General features: G+C 47.6%; 1 protein-coding gene across 1 annotated transcript; it reads right to left on the bottom strand.

Annotated features, from left to right (window-relative positions):
* Positions 1–6,667: 6,667 nt before the first annotated feature.
* FZD4 (frizzled class receptor 4) lies at positions 6,668–15,727 on the bottom strand. The gene is made up of 2 exons (XM_024763602.1): positions 15,319–15,727; positions 6,668–12,988 (listed from the first exon to the last, which is right to left on the bottom strand). The coding sequence occupies exons 1-2, from the start codon at positions 15,601–15,603 to the stop codon at positions 11,660–11,662; spliced, it is 1,614 nt and encodes a 537-aa protein (XP_024619370.1). The 5' UTR covers positions 15,604–15,727; the 3' UTR covers positions 6,668–11,659.
* Between the last annotated feature and the right edge of the window lie 615 nt (positions 15,728–16,342).

The following is a 16,342-nucleotide window of genomic DNA, read 5'->3' as shown; positions in this document are numbered from 1 at the left end:
ACCTGCAAATAAGGTAGTCCCTACAGGATCACAACAAATAGATTTTTGTTGAAATATCCACGGTAAACGTTCATTGTACAGGAAATTCCATTGCATTTACACTATTTATTTAATAAAAATAATCTCTGCGATTATTTGCATTTATTTCTGAAGGAGGATGTTTTTCCTTCCTCAGAATAAGTTCAGGAAATGGGTGAAGTGTTCAGGAAGTTAGCTAAATGCTGATGTAAATCCAAAAGGAAGGTCTGTTGTTTAAAAATAAAAAAAAAAAGGAACAAAAAAAAAAAAAAGCTAGGAAGTGGTTCTCTTTTTCATAAATCCAAAAGGAAGGTCTGTTGTTTAAAAAAAAAAAAAAAAAGGAAAAAAAAAAAAAAAAAGCTAGGAAGTGGTTCTCTCTTTCACTTATGGAAAATGTTATACAGAATTTCTGGTTTAAAAGGAAGAGGACTAGGGAAAATGTGTGTGCTCGTGGTATCTTTTGCCGTGGGTCTGGTTGGGCAGTCCAGACTTTTACTGATCACAGTAACCCACGGAGAAAACTGTGTCAAGAAATAAAATCTAGGGGCTTCCCTGGTGGGGCAGTGGTTGAGAGTCTGCCTGCCGATGCAGGGGACACGGGTTCGCGCCCCGGTCCGGGAAGATCCCACATGCCGTGGAGCGGCTGGGCCCGTGAGCCATGGCCGCTGAGCCTGCGCATCCGGAGCCTGTGCTCCGCAACGGGAGAGGCCACAACAGTGAGAGGCCCGTGTACCACAAAAAAAAGAAAGAAAATCTATTAGATGGGAGACGTGAGTGGGATTAAGTTTGTACGAAATGAAGCACTTACTATGGAATTTGTGTCAGCTATTCTAGGAGGTATGTCTTGATAGGAAACTCTGGTCCAAAAGAGGTGGGGGGACCCCTTAGCACTACACAAACAACTAAGCACTATGCTCTCCTCCCCAGGACCCTGTCCCTTCCAGCCACCAACAAATGGTGTCATGCTGACATGCAGACATCGAGGGAGACAGTCTCATCCGGGAAACCCCAGCTCCCCGGGGTGCAATCTGCCACAGCCCTTCAGTGAGGAGGTCGTTATTTATCTGGAACTCGCAACGCAGGGAGTGTGCTATAGCAGGTGTGCAGAGCAAACAGAAAGCTCCAGGCCTCTGAAACACAGACCGTTTAGAAAGCACAGATTCGGGTCATTGAACTGTGCGAAGAAGGACGCAGCTTGTTGTGGTTTCTCTGAAAATCGCCCCCTCCTTTCCAGCAGCTCTCTGCTACCCACTTCATTCAGGTCTTCACGGTCTCTGAAACTGGTCTGCCTGCCCTCCCCAGCCACGCCTTGTCCCCAGCCCAGGCCCCTGCGGCAGCCAGGGTGAGCTTTGTAAAACACCAAAGTGCGTGTGAGCCTCCCTTGCCCTCAAACTTTTGCCACCTCCCCTGTGCCCAGCGCAGGAGACAGGACAAGCTCCAAGGCCTTTCGTAACTCGGCCTCAGCCCACCCACACTCCCACTCCAAGAATCTCAGGCTCCAGTTACACTGAACAACTCACCGCCTGCAATGCCCCACAGGGATCTCTCAGCCAGGTTTTTTTTTTTTGGCTGTGTTGGGTCTTCGTTGCTGCGCATGGGGCTTTCTCTAGAGCAGGGGCTACTCTTTGTTGCGGTGTGCGGGCTCTAGGCGCGTGGGCTCCAGCAGCTGTGGCACACAGGCTCAGTAGTTGTGGCTCGCAGGCTCAGTAGTTGTGGCGCACGGGCTCAGTTGCTCTGTGGCATGTGGGATCTTCCCGGACCAGGGCTCGAACCCGTGTCCCCTGCATTGGCAGACGGATTCTTAACCAATGTGCCACCAGGAAAGTCCCTCTCAGCCAAGTTTATTCACACATTTCTTCCTTCCACTCTGGGCGAATGAGGAGATGAGGGTGGACTGTACACTTCTCTTGATTTCTATAGAGTAGCCTCTTTGGATTTACAGAATTATGACATGAGAGAAGCAAGAGAGCAGGTCTCAGAGGACACAGGGCAGACACGCCTACACACACCATCTACTGGATGCAAGTATCATAAACCACGTGCGCCAGCAAAGATAGTCAGATGGAGGCAGCCGATCTCATGACTAAATGCCTCCAATGGCACCTCACGAGTAAGTTGTAATTTTTATTATTTTATTTTATTTTGGCCATGGGGCACGGCATGCATGATCTTAGCTCCCCCACCAGGGATCGAACCAGCACCGCCTGCAGTGGAAGCACAGAATCTTAACCACTGGACCACCAGGGAAGTCCCTAATTTTTATTTTTGACATTTTGAACAGAGGGTGGTTTTGAGTAGCAGACAAAGTTTTAGAAAAGTCATGCTTGCTGGGATCTGCCCCTTCCTTTTTCCTATTCCTGCGCCCTCCCTACGCATCTACTTGTTGAGGGAGACGTGTCCTTCCAGGGATCAAATGGGATGAGAATGGTTTAGAAAACGTTTTCCCATTGCACTCAGTACTCAGAAGCTGTTCTACCCAAATTAAACCAACAAGGCCCTGGGACTCAGACTAGGAAGAAATTACCTATTAAGTGTGATAGGAATAGTAGCACTGATTTCTCAGTAGGTACAGACCCTTTACCAGGTACTGAGGCACGTAGTCTGTTGCCATGAACTTCTGGAGGGAAAAGGTTGTGCCTTATTTATCTTGGTGTACCCTCCCAGGCTGACACATGCTGGACCCTCATTCAGCTATTCCACAAATATTTACTGAGCAATAGAGGATTTGTTTTTCCAGGTTTGGAGATTTAAGCTTGTTAATAACAGATGAATTCTTTCTCTGTTTCATCATCTGCCCTTTTGGACTCTGAGTTGGACCTTGTCTTTGTGCTTTTCTACAATCACTCCCTCCCTCCCTTCCACAGCCCACCCCAGTATTCTACATATAGTAGGTGGTCAGCAAATATTTGTTGGGGAGAGAGGAGAAAAAAGGGGGAAGAGAGACAGCTTAACAGTAAGCAACACGGTGGGTAGGTCGGTGATCAGTCTCAAAACCATCTTGAGACTACAGTATTTTCTGCGGCTACTGCCCAAGCATCTTTCCAGAAAGTCCTGCCCAGGCGAGGCCTCTTGTTGGACCTTTGGTTTCTTTCCTATGCTGGCCACATTTGTCACCAAAGCTCCACAGTTTCCCCACCTAACAAGCTAAAACCCTCCTGTCCTTCTAACCTCCCTTACTTATTCTCTCCATAGATATTTCAGAAACTCATGCCAGGCCTTGAGGACCCACAGACGGGCACCTTTGGGTGCTCAGAGTCATTGTCAGGGTGCTCGGTCTAGTAGGGATACAGACACATGAATAGTCTATTACCAACAGCTCAATGAAGGCTCCCAGAATTGATAGCACAGAGGCTAAAATTTACCTATGATAAGAAGAAAAGAGAGGCAAGAAGTGGCAAGTAGGAGGGTCAGGGGCATCTTCCCAGGAGACATGACCTGAGATTTCAACGATAAAGAATAGAAACAGGGGCTTCCCTGGTGGCGCAGTGGTTGAGAGTCCGCCTGCCGATGCAGGGGACACGGGTTCGTGCCCCGGTCCGGGAAGATCCCATATGCTGCAGAGCGGCTGTGCCTGTGAGCCATGGCCGTTGAGCCTGCGCGTCCGGAGCCTGTGCTCCGCAACGGGAGAGGCCACAACAGTGAGAGGCCGCGTACCAAAAAAAAAAAAAAAAAAAAAATAGAAACAGCCTAGTTGAAGAAAGACGGAAGGAGCATTGCAGGCAAAGGGAAACACATGCGGAAAGGCAAGGGAGAGTAAGGAAAATGATGGAACTAGGACAGATTTTTCTCTGTGACTTATCAATCCCATCTCAGTGCTTTATACTCTACATTCACCTCATATATATCAAGTGAAATGATGCAATCCTTCAGCATCTTGGAAAATTTAGACAGCCAATCATTCAATCTCTTAAAGAGAAAGGCAATGATAATGTGGGCTATCTATGAGATTAAGCACGTTCTTGGGTGAATACCGGATCAGGTACTTATAGGAAATCATGTGGGAGGCTGATGAAAATCAGGCGGTTGATGTGAAATCTTACTTTTTATTCTCTCTCCCTGGGGGTTTGAGAAGTTGGAATCCTTTGCTGTGAGAACAGATGAATCCGTGGTTTCTCTGCCTAAGGAAAAGGACAGGGTGATTCTGGGAATTTCAGGTGGGACCAAGGTCCATTCTGAAAAGTTTTTGGACTAAACCTTTGCAGGTCCAACATTTTCAAAACATTTAGCGAGATGTTCCCAGTCCTACACCCCAGCTGCATGGTGAAGGAAAACTGAGCAGAGGACAACGCCCTTCTCCGAGTGTGGTTTATTTCTGTTCACAGAAACTCTGAAGACAGGAGGCCAAGGCTGACCTCTTTAGTCAAGAGTCTGCTCAACTTTAAAATTATGATTGCATGTGAAAGCTAAAATGGGAAAGAGAAAAAATCAGTTCTCAGGACAGAAATGCTAAAAAACCCTTAGGCCACATTCCAGTCAAGGTCCCAGCCCTGTGTATGGAGCTCCTATCGGGGGTGGGTGGACGGGAGAGCAGCTAAGACCATTTCAGATCAGCTGAGTGTCCAGGGTCCTGGGGTTTATTCTAGAGGTGTCCAGCTTACAGATAAAGAAACTTACAAGAGTGATTATGCTACATAATCCTTAAACAACGGAAGCTCATGGCCAGGTCTCCTTATTGAGTTGCCTGCCAAAACATTTACCCACTCTCAGTGAACTATTTGCAGTAAAAAAAAAATCACAGGGATAGAGTGTGTTAGCTTCCTAGGGCTATAGAGCGTGTTAGTTTCCTAGGGCTATAGAGCGTGTTAGCTTCCTAGGGCTACCGAAACACACTGGGTGGCTTAAGACACAGGAATTTATTCTCACACAGTTCTGGAGGATAGAAGTCCAAACCCAGGTTTTGGCAAGGTTGGCTCCTATGGAGGCTCTGAGGAAGAATCTTCCATGCCTCTCCTGGCTTCAGGTGGTGGTTGGCAATCCTTGGTATTTCTTGCCCTGTAGCTGTATCACTTTAATCTCCGCGTCTGCCTTCCCATGGCGTTCTCCCGTGTCTGTGTTCAAATTCCTCTCTTGTTATAAGGACACCAGTTATTGCATTAGCCCCACACTCATCTAGTAGGAGCTCACCTTGATTGTGTCCGCAAACACCCTATTTCCAAATAAATTCACATTCACAGGTAAAGGGGGTTAGGACTTCAGCGTGTCTTTGGGGCAGACATGATTCAACCCACAACTGAGTGTAGAACGAAAACAAAACCCTGGGCTAGGCATGAGAGAACAAGGCTAGCCCACAGGCTACTCACCCACGGAGGTACTCCCGGCAAAAGTTTCAGTTCTCACGTCGAAAGAAAAGTAGTGCCTGCGCTGCTTACCTGAGAGGTGCTATGAGCAAAAAAAAATGAAATCGTGTAAATAAAAATATTTTCTATATGGAAAGTGTTTCTACAAGTGCAATGGACTATGAATTCATTCCAGCTTGTGTTGAATTTTCCTTAACGTCATAACTACATAATGAGTAGGTAATGAAATAAGAAACACAGCCGGTCTTACAGGGAAGAGAATTTAAATTACATGCCTCCTTTCAGGTATGGTTTGAGATAAAACACAATAGCGATCTGCAGCCAAGGAGAAGAGCATTGCAGATTCTTGCTCCCTGGGCTTCTTACTCGCACTAAAACAGGGTGGTATTCAGGTGAGACCAAGGGGTGGAAAGCAACTGAAAGGCAAACCACGAGGGCTGATGTTCTCCTCTGGGACACCAGCAGCCGTCTCCAATGGCAGTGACTTCCCTACCCTCTGTCTGTGTGGTCCATTATACTACATGCTCCCATGACAGTGTCCCGCTAATGGCCTTGAATTTGCTTTGTCTGATGACTTTTCTGGATATGGGGACACAGACCACCCAACTTACAAATTTAGTTAAAGTCATTTTCCTGGCTGACTGATACAACATACTCCCATGTCTATTACACGAAACAGAACCATTTTGTAACCAGAAAAATAAAAAAAACTTTTAATGAAAATCTGAAGTTAAAAAAAAAATTCTCTTTCCCCTTTTCAAGAGGCCTGAAGCTCTAGCAGTGATAGGGAAACTTTTTTCAGGCTGTCAGATTAAGTCAAGGGGACTGGGAAGGTGTGTAAAAATGGTTACATGTATTGGGAATGCCAAAAAGGGGTGTCATGGGGTGACAGCTTGAGAACTATAGTCACATCTGAAGTATCAAGTGACCACTTGAGTGTTACCGATGACCACAGTAGTGATAAAGTCTGTTGACTTTGCATCTCGGGGGTTTGCTGACCCAAGAGAAATCCCAGGGGGGGGAAATAGCACCAGCCAAAATAAAACCAAAAAAAAAAAAAAAAAAAAAAAAAAAAAAAAAAAAAAAAAAAAGAGGGAAAAAAAAAAAAAAAGAAAAAAAAAGAAAAAGAAAAAAGAAACAAAAAAAAAAAAAAAAAAAAAAAAAAGGGAAAAAAACCCCAACAAAAAAAAAAAAAAAAAAAAGACGAGGCTTTCCCTCTGCCCTGCAAACCCAGTTCTCTATTTCTCACTGCTGGGTAAGCATGCTTCCCAGGGGCTTTCAGACACCTGCAGGAATAGGCCAAATCACACACCAGCTACTAAACAAAACTTTATTTTCCTTTGATACAAAAATTAAATAGCAAAGTTTATTTATTTATTTATTTTTGTACAGTGATAAATTAGAAATTTACAGTACAGACATCAATGCAGACATACGTTTGTACATCCTCAAAAGCAGGGTCCATTTCCTCTGACCTTCAGCAACTCATTCAGGGCATGTAGGAGGGTTTGCCTGGTACCTCTGTGTCGAACATCTAAAAGTCCCTCAGGTAGGCCTCGAGGTGGCCGGAGCTCGGGTGGCACGGGGGCCCGAGAACAGCCACAGAGCACAAGCGTGTCTGCCTCACCAGCAGGTCGAAATCCATCTCTGCAGAGATCACACCTGATATTTATTCTGCCTTTCCTACAAAGAGCTCGAGGGGCCTTTGTCCTCCTTCCTTCTAAAGTCTCACGACATCCCTGTGAGGTAGGAAAAAATTCAGGACCACCTAGATGCCCCACGGGGAGACACCTGGAAAGCAGCCTCCCCTCCCCAAACCCTCAGCCATACCAGCCCGAGCCCTCAGCAGGATGGGGGAAGGTGCACACCTGGGAGAGCAGATGGACCCAGTCTCCAGGGGGCAGGGGCTCTCGCCCCCTCCCCGGAAGCCTTCTGGGATGACAGTGGTCATGTACTGAATATTGTAGGCGATCAGGGAGCTACAAAAGCTTGGAGGACACGGCTCATAGGACCCCAAGCAGGCCCTCTACAAGTTGCCTGGGTGAATACTGGGAATTTGCTGATGCAAAGAAGAAGGGAAATAAGGCAAACCAGGAACAGGCAACTGGGTATACCAAGGAGAAGAGGCCTATTGGGGAGATCTGGGGTTCACTTCCCTCCAGGTAACACCCAGTGGGCCATCACTGCACATGTGCGTGGCAAGAGGCAGCAGCAGACAGCTCAAACCAGGCCGCAGCGAAACAAAATCCATTATTTAAGGCTCTGGTATCTGATCCTTGGTAGGAGCAAAATGCTCTCCTAGGAGTTTCCAAGATCTACAGCCTAGGCCCAGAAGAAAAATGAGAACCCGGGTCCTTTGCCAGACATAATACAAACCCAGACGGGGACTCTGAACCCAAGTATAATAGAGGAACAAAAAGAACCATCAGAGTCCAATGACTCGACATCTCTGGCTGGAATAGCAACTCTCTCCAATCTCCTCCATCATAGAATGAAATGCAGGATGTACAACAGATCGATTCCGGGGGCTCCTTCCAGAGTCTGGGCTCCACAGCCCTCTCCCCTAACTGCCGTTGTGGCCACCTCGCTAGAAGCCGAGGCTTGCACCATCCTGGTGAAATCTTAAGCTGAGTCTGCCTTCCAGGGCTGAGGCTGTCGAGTTTCTCTTTACACCCTCGGGCCTCGGCTTGGTTCCCAACACTGAATTCCGTGACCAGGGAGCTGAGGGGGGCCGGAGAGGACAGGGCTGGGGGTGCTGGTAACATCACAATTCAGAACCTAGATACAGAAGTTTCCCACGGTCCAGGTTTGGAGGATGCAGGGGAGGGAGGGCCAGGGGAAAGCAAAGTCAGAGAGCATCTCAGGGAAATAAAAAGTGTCACCGCTTCTCCTGTTGCAGGTCCCTGGGTAAGCTGCCAGATCAGAAGCAGTCTCAGAGATCAGGAGACGAGTCTCCATAGAGGAAAAAGGATATGAATCAACCAAGTAGCTCCATCAGGCGGTCCTGGCCAGTTCCACTCTTCCCATGTGCCTCTGCCCTGAGGTGTGGCCTTTATGAAGGAGGAGAAAGGAGTTTGCCAGAGAGGAGGCTGGACAGAGGTGCCCTTGGTCCCTGTTGAGGCCAAGGGATTTTGTAGGAAGCTATAATTATACCTACTTATCCTAGATTTCCGAGAAAGAAAAAGAACGCTAACCTTTTCCCTAGCAAGATGCTGTCCTCAAATTCACCTGTACGAGTCACCAGAACACCCCAAGCCCTAAACTGCCTGCTCCCGAAGCCATATTAGATGTGGGAGTTCATGTCCTTGTAGCCAATGTTTGTGATCTTCCTAGGAGACTTCCACGGAGACTGTCATGAAACAGAGCTGATGCTTTCTGGCAAAGCCCCTGTGAATCGATTTGCAAGGAATCCTGGGAAGGGATAAGTGATGGGTTAAAGGGAGAAAGACCCAGGAGGAGGTTTATGGGATGGTGACCGTGGAACAGATGGCAATTCAGTAGCCCCTGCGACTTCCTGAAACCAATGGCCAAGTTCAGCAGATCCAGGGGCATCCCACTCCAGGTCGGTTAGAAGAACAGAGCTGATCCTCCCTGACATCTCCTAAGGTGCCTAACACAGGGCTTTACACACAGTTAGCACTCAATAAATGTGCTGATAATTAACCTTTTTTAAAACCAATACCAACTTAACAGGTGATGGGTTCGTTTCAAGGTAACTGATATCTAACTCTTGGCCACAAAGCTCCTTTCTTAAAACCGTAAACACTCTCCGTGGTGTGGAATGTGAAAGGAACGGCCTATAAGCCTGTGACATTGCCAAGGCTACTCATCTATTCTGCATCGATGAGACTTCTGATCAAATATCTATTTCTCCTGTGAAGGCAAGAGATTTATGGAAGAGACACGTTACAACCCAGAGAGCTCCAAAACTTGGGGGTCCAGGTTCACCCAAGTACTCTTATTGTTACTTATTTGTTACTATTCATAAACATTGAGCACCCTTTCCATGCCGGGCCCTCTGCTAGGTGCTGCGTCGGTCACACGATCACTGAAACATTACAAAGAGAACTGCATTACAATCCCCTGCCTGGTCCTTCTTTCCTTTCCTGGGCCAGAGTCTCCGCACAACTCCCAAGACACTGGAGCGGAGCGTGAGTAAGGGCAGGCTCTGCCCCTGGGTGCATGCTCCAGGGCCCCGGCCAGCTATGGGAACCATCTGCAAGCAGCACAGGGCGTTCACATTTTACATTTCCTAGGCGATGCAGTCTCAGATGCAGTTCAACTGGTCCTTCTGGGGATCATTTCTCATGCTCCTGGAGCCCTGACCCAGAGTCCAGCCAAGGTACTCAGGCTCAGCACACACAGCAGGGGACACCGGTGCCCACTCAGCATCTGTGTCCAAAGCCCCAAGACTTTGCCTTCCAAAACACACAACAGACCTTACATGTATCTTCATCTCAGACAGGTCAAGAACCACACCACAACAGAGAAAGGAGAAAGGAAAATGTCAAACCAGGGGGCATAAAGCTCAAACCAAAAAAGACATGCTTATTTCCAGAATTTGAACTCCTCTTTGGAATTTTGAGTCCCTGGAAATATTTTTCCACAAAGAAATGTGATAGAAGAGCTTTCCTACCTGTTTTAAAGGGGGAAGGAGCATGAATAAATAAATAAATGAGTCATCGCAAGGTAGTTGCTGAAGCAAAGACAGGTATGAACTTCAAGGACAGCAACCTGTGACATCGTCAATAATTTGTCCCAGAGATCTGGTGATTAGAAGGCCTGAGGCGGGTTAGGGGAAAGGCCAGTTACAATTTTAAAAGAATCGGCAGCTTTTGAGAGTCTGCTAGGGGGTACCCCCTTGCAAGGAACATAAAGCATAAATTTTAAAAGCTCTGCAAAAGGCAATTAAGACCTGTGCTGTTAGAGTTTGCAGTTCATTTCATATGGTCTACACTTTATTCCCTACGAACCAATCAAGCTCCTGGCTGGCATTCTGGAGATTCATTAAGCACCATATAAATACTCCAGGCCACACTGCCTCCAAGGAAATCTTACAGGGAGCCCTTGCCAATTACTAGGAAATGATTACGCACCAAGTAGTTGGATTAGCTGTCCTCAGCTCCCTTTACAAAATTGAAAAAGTCTCCATTGTGGTAAGCAGACCAGACTCTGATAACATTCTTATGCTAAAGAAAAAAAAAAAAAAGGCACTATCATTCTGAGAATGCAAGCTGACCATAGCTTTAAAGTCAGCTGAGTAACGGTTGTGTCATGGTCCAAGAATGTGCTTTTAATTGTAATTGACACACACAAGTTACATAGCTAATCTGTGTGAATGCAAAGTTGCCAAGAAACTTAACATTTTAGCTCTTCCAGACTGGCGTCTGCATAGATGCAATCACACAAGTAAAATATATTAAGTCCCCATTGCTCAATGCAGTCGGTCTCTGGGGTGGGTAAGGTAAGTCGACTTGGTAAATATCATTTTCCTCTGAATTAAGTGATTGTCAAGAAAGTGAATCACCCTTCCTTTCCCCCTCATTAGGCATGCTGCAGTGCAAACATTCCTATAAAAAAATACCTGTTTTTGAGTCATTAACGTAAAATGGAGAAAACAGCAGCAGCCTAGGACAGAGCTGTTGAAATTTAAGAGGAAGAGAGGGAAGAAAAGTCCACTGGATACCTTATGTGTGTTTGTACAGTACTTTTGTTTGTTCAAACAATTCTGTTTTATGACAAAGGCACTGAAAGATTCTGACACCACCTCTTGGGAGAGCAATCCACAAAGTTCGAAACAGCAGACAGTACACCACAGAAAATGTTTATGTTAGACCAGCCAAACTCTAAAACTCTTGTAACACTTCTCTGAACCCAGCGTTTCCAGTGTTTATAGATTGCTTTGCTATCTGAAAGACCCAGTTAGTATTTAAAATTTTTAAAGGGTTAAAAAAGTTAATCTTTCTCCCTGCAAGTTGCCTACTCACAGCTCAAATCCCACCCTGCAGGGAAAAGCAGCATCGCCCCGGACCTCCTGGAATCTAGGCAGGACCTCCACGCTCCAAGCTGCGACCTGCTAAAGTGATCAATGTTTTGATTTTTCACAGCTTTGAAAGCCTCTAACTGGCTTTTCCATTTTGGATCATTCCAAAGTCCGCAGCAAAAATCATTAGTTTTATGATGCTGGGGGGAGACGGGGGAGAGTGGTGGAGGGTTATGGGGGTCACTTAAGTGTTGCTAGCTTGTTCAAACTGAGATTCACTGCATGAAGCTTTTAGTAGCATTTGCACCGCAATGCTGGCATGCCCCCTTCAAAATCTGGAAAGCATGGAGGCTGGCTAGCCTTATACCACAGTTTCATTGCCTCTCCCAGGCTTCACCCAACCATTCCCTCTTTTTTCTCTCTTTACCTTCCCAGAATTCACCAATCTGTTGGAACACTTCTGCCACGTGTGAAGAGTTTTGGCAGACCAAATCCACATGCCTGAAGTGATGCCTACCAGCAAAGACATAAAAATTTTCAACATCTCAACCGCCATATTGGAGTCATCTGCGGAATACCGGAACAGCGCCCAGTTGGAGATTTCATAGAAATAACAGGCAATCACACAGGTTGCAGGCACCGTGTACAGGACTGAGAAGACCCCAATCTTGACCATCAGCCTTTCCAACTTGTCTGTCTTTGTCCCATCCTTTTGAAGATTCGACCGAATTTTGAACAAGGCCACCAAGCCTGCAGCAATGAACAAAGTTCCAATCACCAAGTAAGTGAAGAGAGGAGCCACCACAAAGCCCGTGAGGGCATCAAGGTTTTGGTTCCCCACGTAGCATAGGCCAGTCAGTTCATCTGCATCCACCAGTCTCATAATCAAGATGACAATGGTTTTCACTGCAGGGATAGCCCAGGCTGCAATGTGGAAATAAGAGCTGTGCATTTCAATGGCTTCATGACCCCATTTGAGTCCCGCTGCCAAAAACCAAGTGAGTGTCAGAATAACCCACCAGATGGAACTGGCCATTCCAAAAAAGTACATCAGCAAGAAAATGATTGCACATCCTGTGTTCTTAAGTCCTTCTTGGATGAGAACAGGTTCTGCTGCCTCTTCAAAATCGCAGGATATCCTTTCCCGGCCTACAGTCAGCCTGACAATATAAGCAATGCTATAAATATTATAGCACATACTGAGAAATATGATGGGGCGCTCCGGGTAGGAAAACCTGGCAGAATCGATCAGGAAGGTCAGCACAGTGAAGGCGGTAGAGATGAAGCACAGGCTGGCCCACACGGCCATCCAGATATCGGTGAACTCCTTGGCCGAACGGCTGTATAAGCCAGCATCATAGCCACACTTGAGAACGCAGTTCAGGCTCCTCTTCACCCAGATGTACTGATCAGAGTTGGTTCCCACGGAATGGCACTCTTCCCCAGGCTGGATGGGGGTTTTGTGAGGTAAGGGCACCTCCTCATCACCTGGCCCTTCCATGCACATGTGGTTGTGGTCATTCTGTGGTGGGAATTTGCTGCAGTTCAGGCTATCTGGCCAGGCAAATCCAAATTCCTTCAGGACAGGCTCGCAACGTCTCTTGACCGAAAGACACATCCCGCCGCAGGGGCCGATGGGGATATTGACCTTCTCTGTGCACATGGGCACATACACGGAACAAAGGAAGAACTGGAAAAGTCATGAAATGAGCAAAGAAAACAATGACTTGGAAGTTTGACCAAAGGCTTGCACAAAACTGACTTGAATGCTTCTGGGCAAAGTACGCATCTACTTTTAAATCAGTCTACGGGGTGTCTGTTGACTCTGACCTCAAACAAATGTACCTAATAATCCATCACTTGCACACTTTTTTTCTTTTGGGTCTAGTAATCCTTTCCAGGAGAACATAGATAAATAAATATATAAAAGGGACACGAAGAATTACATAATCCCTTTTTGCACAACACTTAGGGAAATAAACCTTAAAAAGCTGACTTTGAGTCTCCCTCCCCGTTCAGCTACTATTTGAAAGAGCTGGATAGACTAACCAAATGACTCAGTCCTTTGGGTGATAGGGTGATTTATTTTTACCCCCATTTCTTTATCACCGTACAAATAAATGTAAGAAAAAAAAAAAGTAGATACGGCTTTTCTCATGTTAATATTCTCTCCTTTCTCTATTTTATCCCCTAAAATTATTTTTTTAACCAGTCTCATATTGAAAGAGAAAATGTCCTCACTGAGATACTGTTAAATCCAAGGATGGGATGCAGGTTGAAGCCTCTGGATACCAGGGGTTTGTTTGGCCAGGTTTCCTCAAAGAATAATAATGAAGCACAATAGGAAAATATAAATGTTCAGTCCCTGAAACTGCAACACCAGCAGGCGAGAGTCCAGTTGCTGTCCTCAATTCCTCCAGCATTGATAAACAGTCTGCTTGGCTCCTTACAGATGTTGTCTATGAAGTCTAGAGTTACAAGTAACTATTTTCCAGCATGTAAAGGGATCCAGTCCTGTCCTTCAAAACAGCTTGGCTGCCTCCCCAGGATACATGTAATTAAAAATATATATCCCTGCAAAAGCTGTTTCACCAAGAAAATTGTCACTGATGTCAGGATATGTGCTGTTTCCAAACTGAGAGCAAGAGAATCATTTTCTTAAGTTTTTATAACCTAGTTCTAAAGTCCTGAAACTTCCAAAGGGACATTTTACCAGCAACAGGTCTAATCCCAACCATCTTTCTGAAACCACAATCCAACTTTTCAAATGACCTATGTAAAAACATGCACCTAGTAAGTCAGCTACCTGCCTGTTTCTTATCTCTCAAAAGTTACAACCAGAACCACAGATTTCTAAAGCTTTTAGCCTGGATAACTATCCTCTATTTCCCCCAACTTCTCTCTTTTCTAAATTTCTAAAAATCACTCGTAGCCTCACCAGTCAAAACACAACCAGTGTTAACATTTTTAAAAATGTTGAGAGTCCGCCTGCCAATGCAGGGGACACGGGTTCGTGCCCCGGTCCGGGAGGATCCCACATGCCGCGGTGCGGCTGGGCCCGTAAGCCATGGCCGCTGAGCCTGCGTGTACGGAGCCTGTGCTCCGCAACGGGAGAGGCCACAACAGTGAGAGGCCCGCCTACCGCAAAAAAAAAAAAAAAATAAATAAATAAATGAACTGGTTGTTGTTATAAGATTATAATCACCCTGTATATGCAAATTCTTCACTTTTTATGGTAGGATGAACATTTTCTATATTATTACATAAGCTTTAATATCTTTAATGACTGCAAAAACAAACAAAAAACCCCACAAAACTTCCAATACACAAACTACCTTCTGGAGCTTGACCATACTAACGCTGTAACGTTAGTATGTAACGACCATACATACTAGCTATTGCCAAGTGATAGCTTCTCCCCCGCCAAGTACTAAACCTGCCCTTAACCCTGAGGCTAAGAAGGAACTCAAGCCATCGCAGCCATTCCTTACTTCGTGACCTCTAAAATCATGCAGGACGACGCGAGGGGCCATTCTGCAGAAACGGGGCAGGGGTGTTTCATTTAATAACACACCCAAAAAATACGGGGGGAGGAAGGAGGTCGGTGAGGGAGGAGAAGTTCCCGTCTCCTTATCTCTCCTTCCAAGTCTTAGCTGCAGCTGGCTGCCCTGCCTGGGACTCGCCCACCGAGCAGCGGCGGCCAGAATCCTTGGCAAAGATAACTCTCAGCTCCACTGGGGTTAGGGGCTTGGCCAGACACGGGTGGGCAGGGGAGAAAAACGGAAGGGCGGGGTGTAAGAGTGGGTCCTTTCGCAGGCCAGATGACTTACACAATGTTTTGGCTTCCAGTCCCTGAGAAGGGACAGAAAAGTGGGGGTGGGAATGGAAATCACTTCTCCAGGATAGTTAATACCCTTCAGGCTTAGGAAGGGGGCAAGGGGCTCGACTTGGCAAGGGCTCCACGGAGTTAGTTTGGGGCGTCCCTGCCCAAGGGGTCCCGCCCGGGGTAGGTGCGCCCACCTGCAGCTGGCTGGAGCAGCCGTACTGGATGAGCGGCGTGAAAGTTGTCAGCTGCAGCTCGGCGTCCGTCTGCAGCTCGTGCCCCACCAGGTTGGGCATCTTGGTCACGTTGTAGCCCAGGTTCTGGCACATAGAGATGCGGATGGGGTCGCAGCGCCGCTCCTCCTCGTCCCCGAAGCCCCGCGCCGGCCTCAGGAGCAGCAGCAAGAGCAGCAGCAGCCGCAGGCTGAGACCGACGCCCCCGGGGGCCCCCAGGACGCGCGGCCCTGCGCCCCGCCAGGCCATGGCCAGAGCCGGGGGGCAGAGGCGGCGGTGGCGAGGGCTGCTCCAGCAGACACCCCCAGTTTGCACGGGGGAGCCGGCTGCCCGCGCTGCTCCCAGCTCCGGGAAAGGAAGTGTGATAAGGCGCCAAGGGCGACGAGGGGGCAGCGGCCGGGCTCTCCCGCAGCTGCGCGCGACTGTGTGGGGTATTAGACGCCCCCGGCCGGGGCCGAAGGACAGACTGCGAGGGTCATGGCTACAGGCGGCGAGCCCCCAAACCGGCGCCGGCCGCGGCCGCTCAGCGTCTCCGCGAAGCCCGCCAGCACGCAGCGCCGCTCCGGTCTCACCACCCAAACCCTCCGAGGCGCTGGAGTTTTGCTGGGCGGCGGCGGGACGGGACGGACAGCGCGCCTCTCCAATGGCCGGGCGCCGTGGCCAGCGAGGGGCGGGGCCGCTCTGCCTGAAGCGCTCCCAGAGGAGTCGGCTCCCTTTTCCTTTTTTACTTCCAGCTGTCACCTCAGCCCGTGGCCACTTCCCCATCAAGCAGAGAAACGTATACAAAGAACATGGGATTTGGCTTTACAAAGATTGTGCCTTTAAATCCGGCTGTGTGACCTTGAGCAGATTGCTCAGCCTCTAGGCGTCAGTTTCCTCATCCGTAAAGAGACTTGGGAGGATTAGAGATAACGCGTAAAATGCTTAGCACCGTGCCTGGTACAGCGTGAGCTCGCAGCTATTTTCACTCCGAGCTTGCTTGGGTTGG

The sequence above is a fragment of the Neophocaena asiaeorientalis genome, unplaced genomic scaffold (genome assembly GCF_003031525.2).
Source record: "Neophocaena asiaeorientalis asiaeorientalis breed wild unplaced genomic scaffold, Neophocaena_asiaeorientalis_V1.1 scaffold946, whole genome shotgun sequence".
In the NCBI taxonomy this organism is placed as follows: domain Eukaryota; kingdom Metazoa; phylum Chordata; class Mammalia; order Artiodactyla; family Phocoenidae; genus Neophocaena; species Neophocaena asiaeorientalis.
This window is presented reverse-complemented; position numbering and strand designations above follow the sequence as displayed.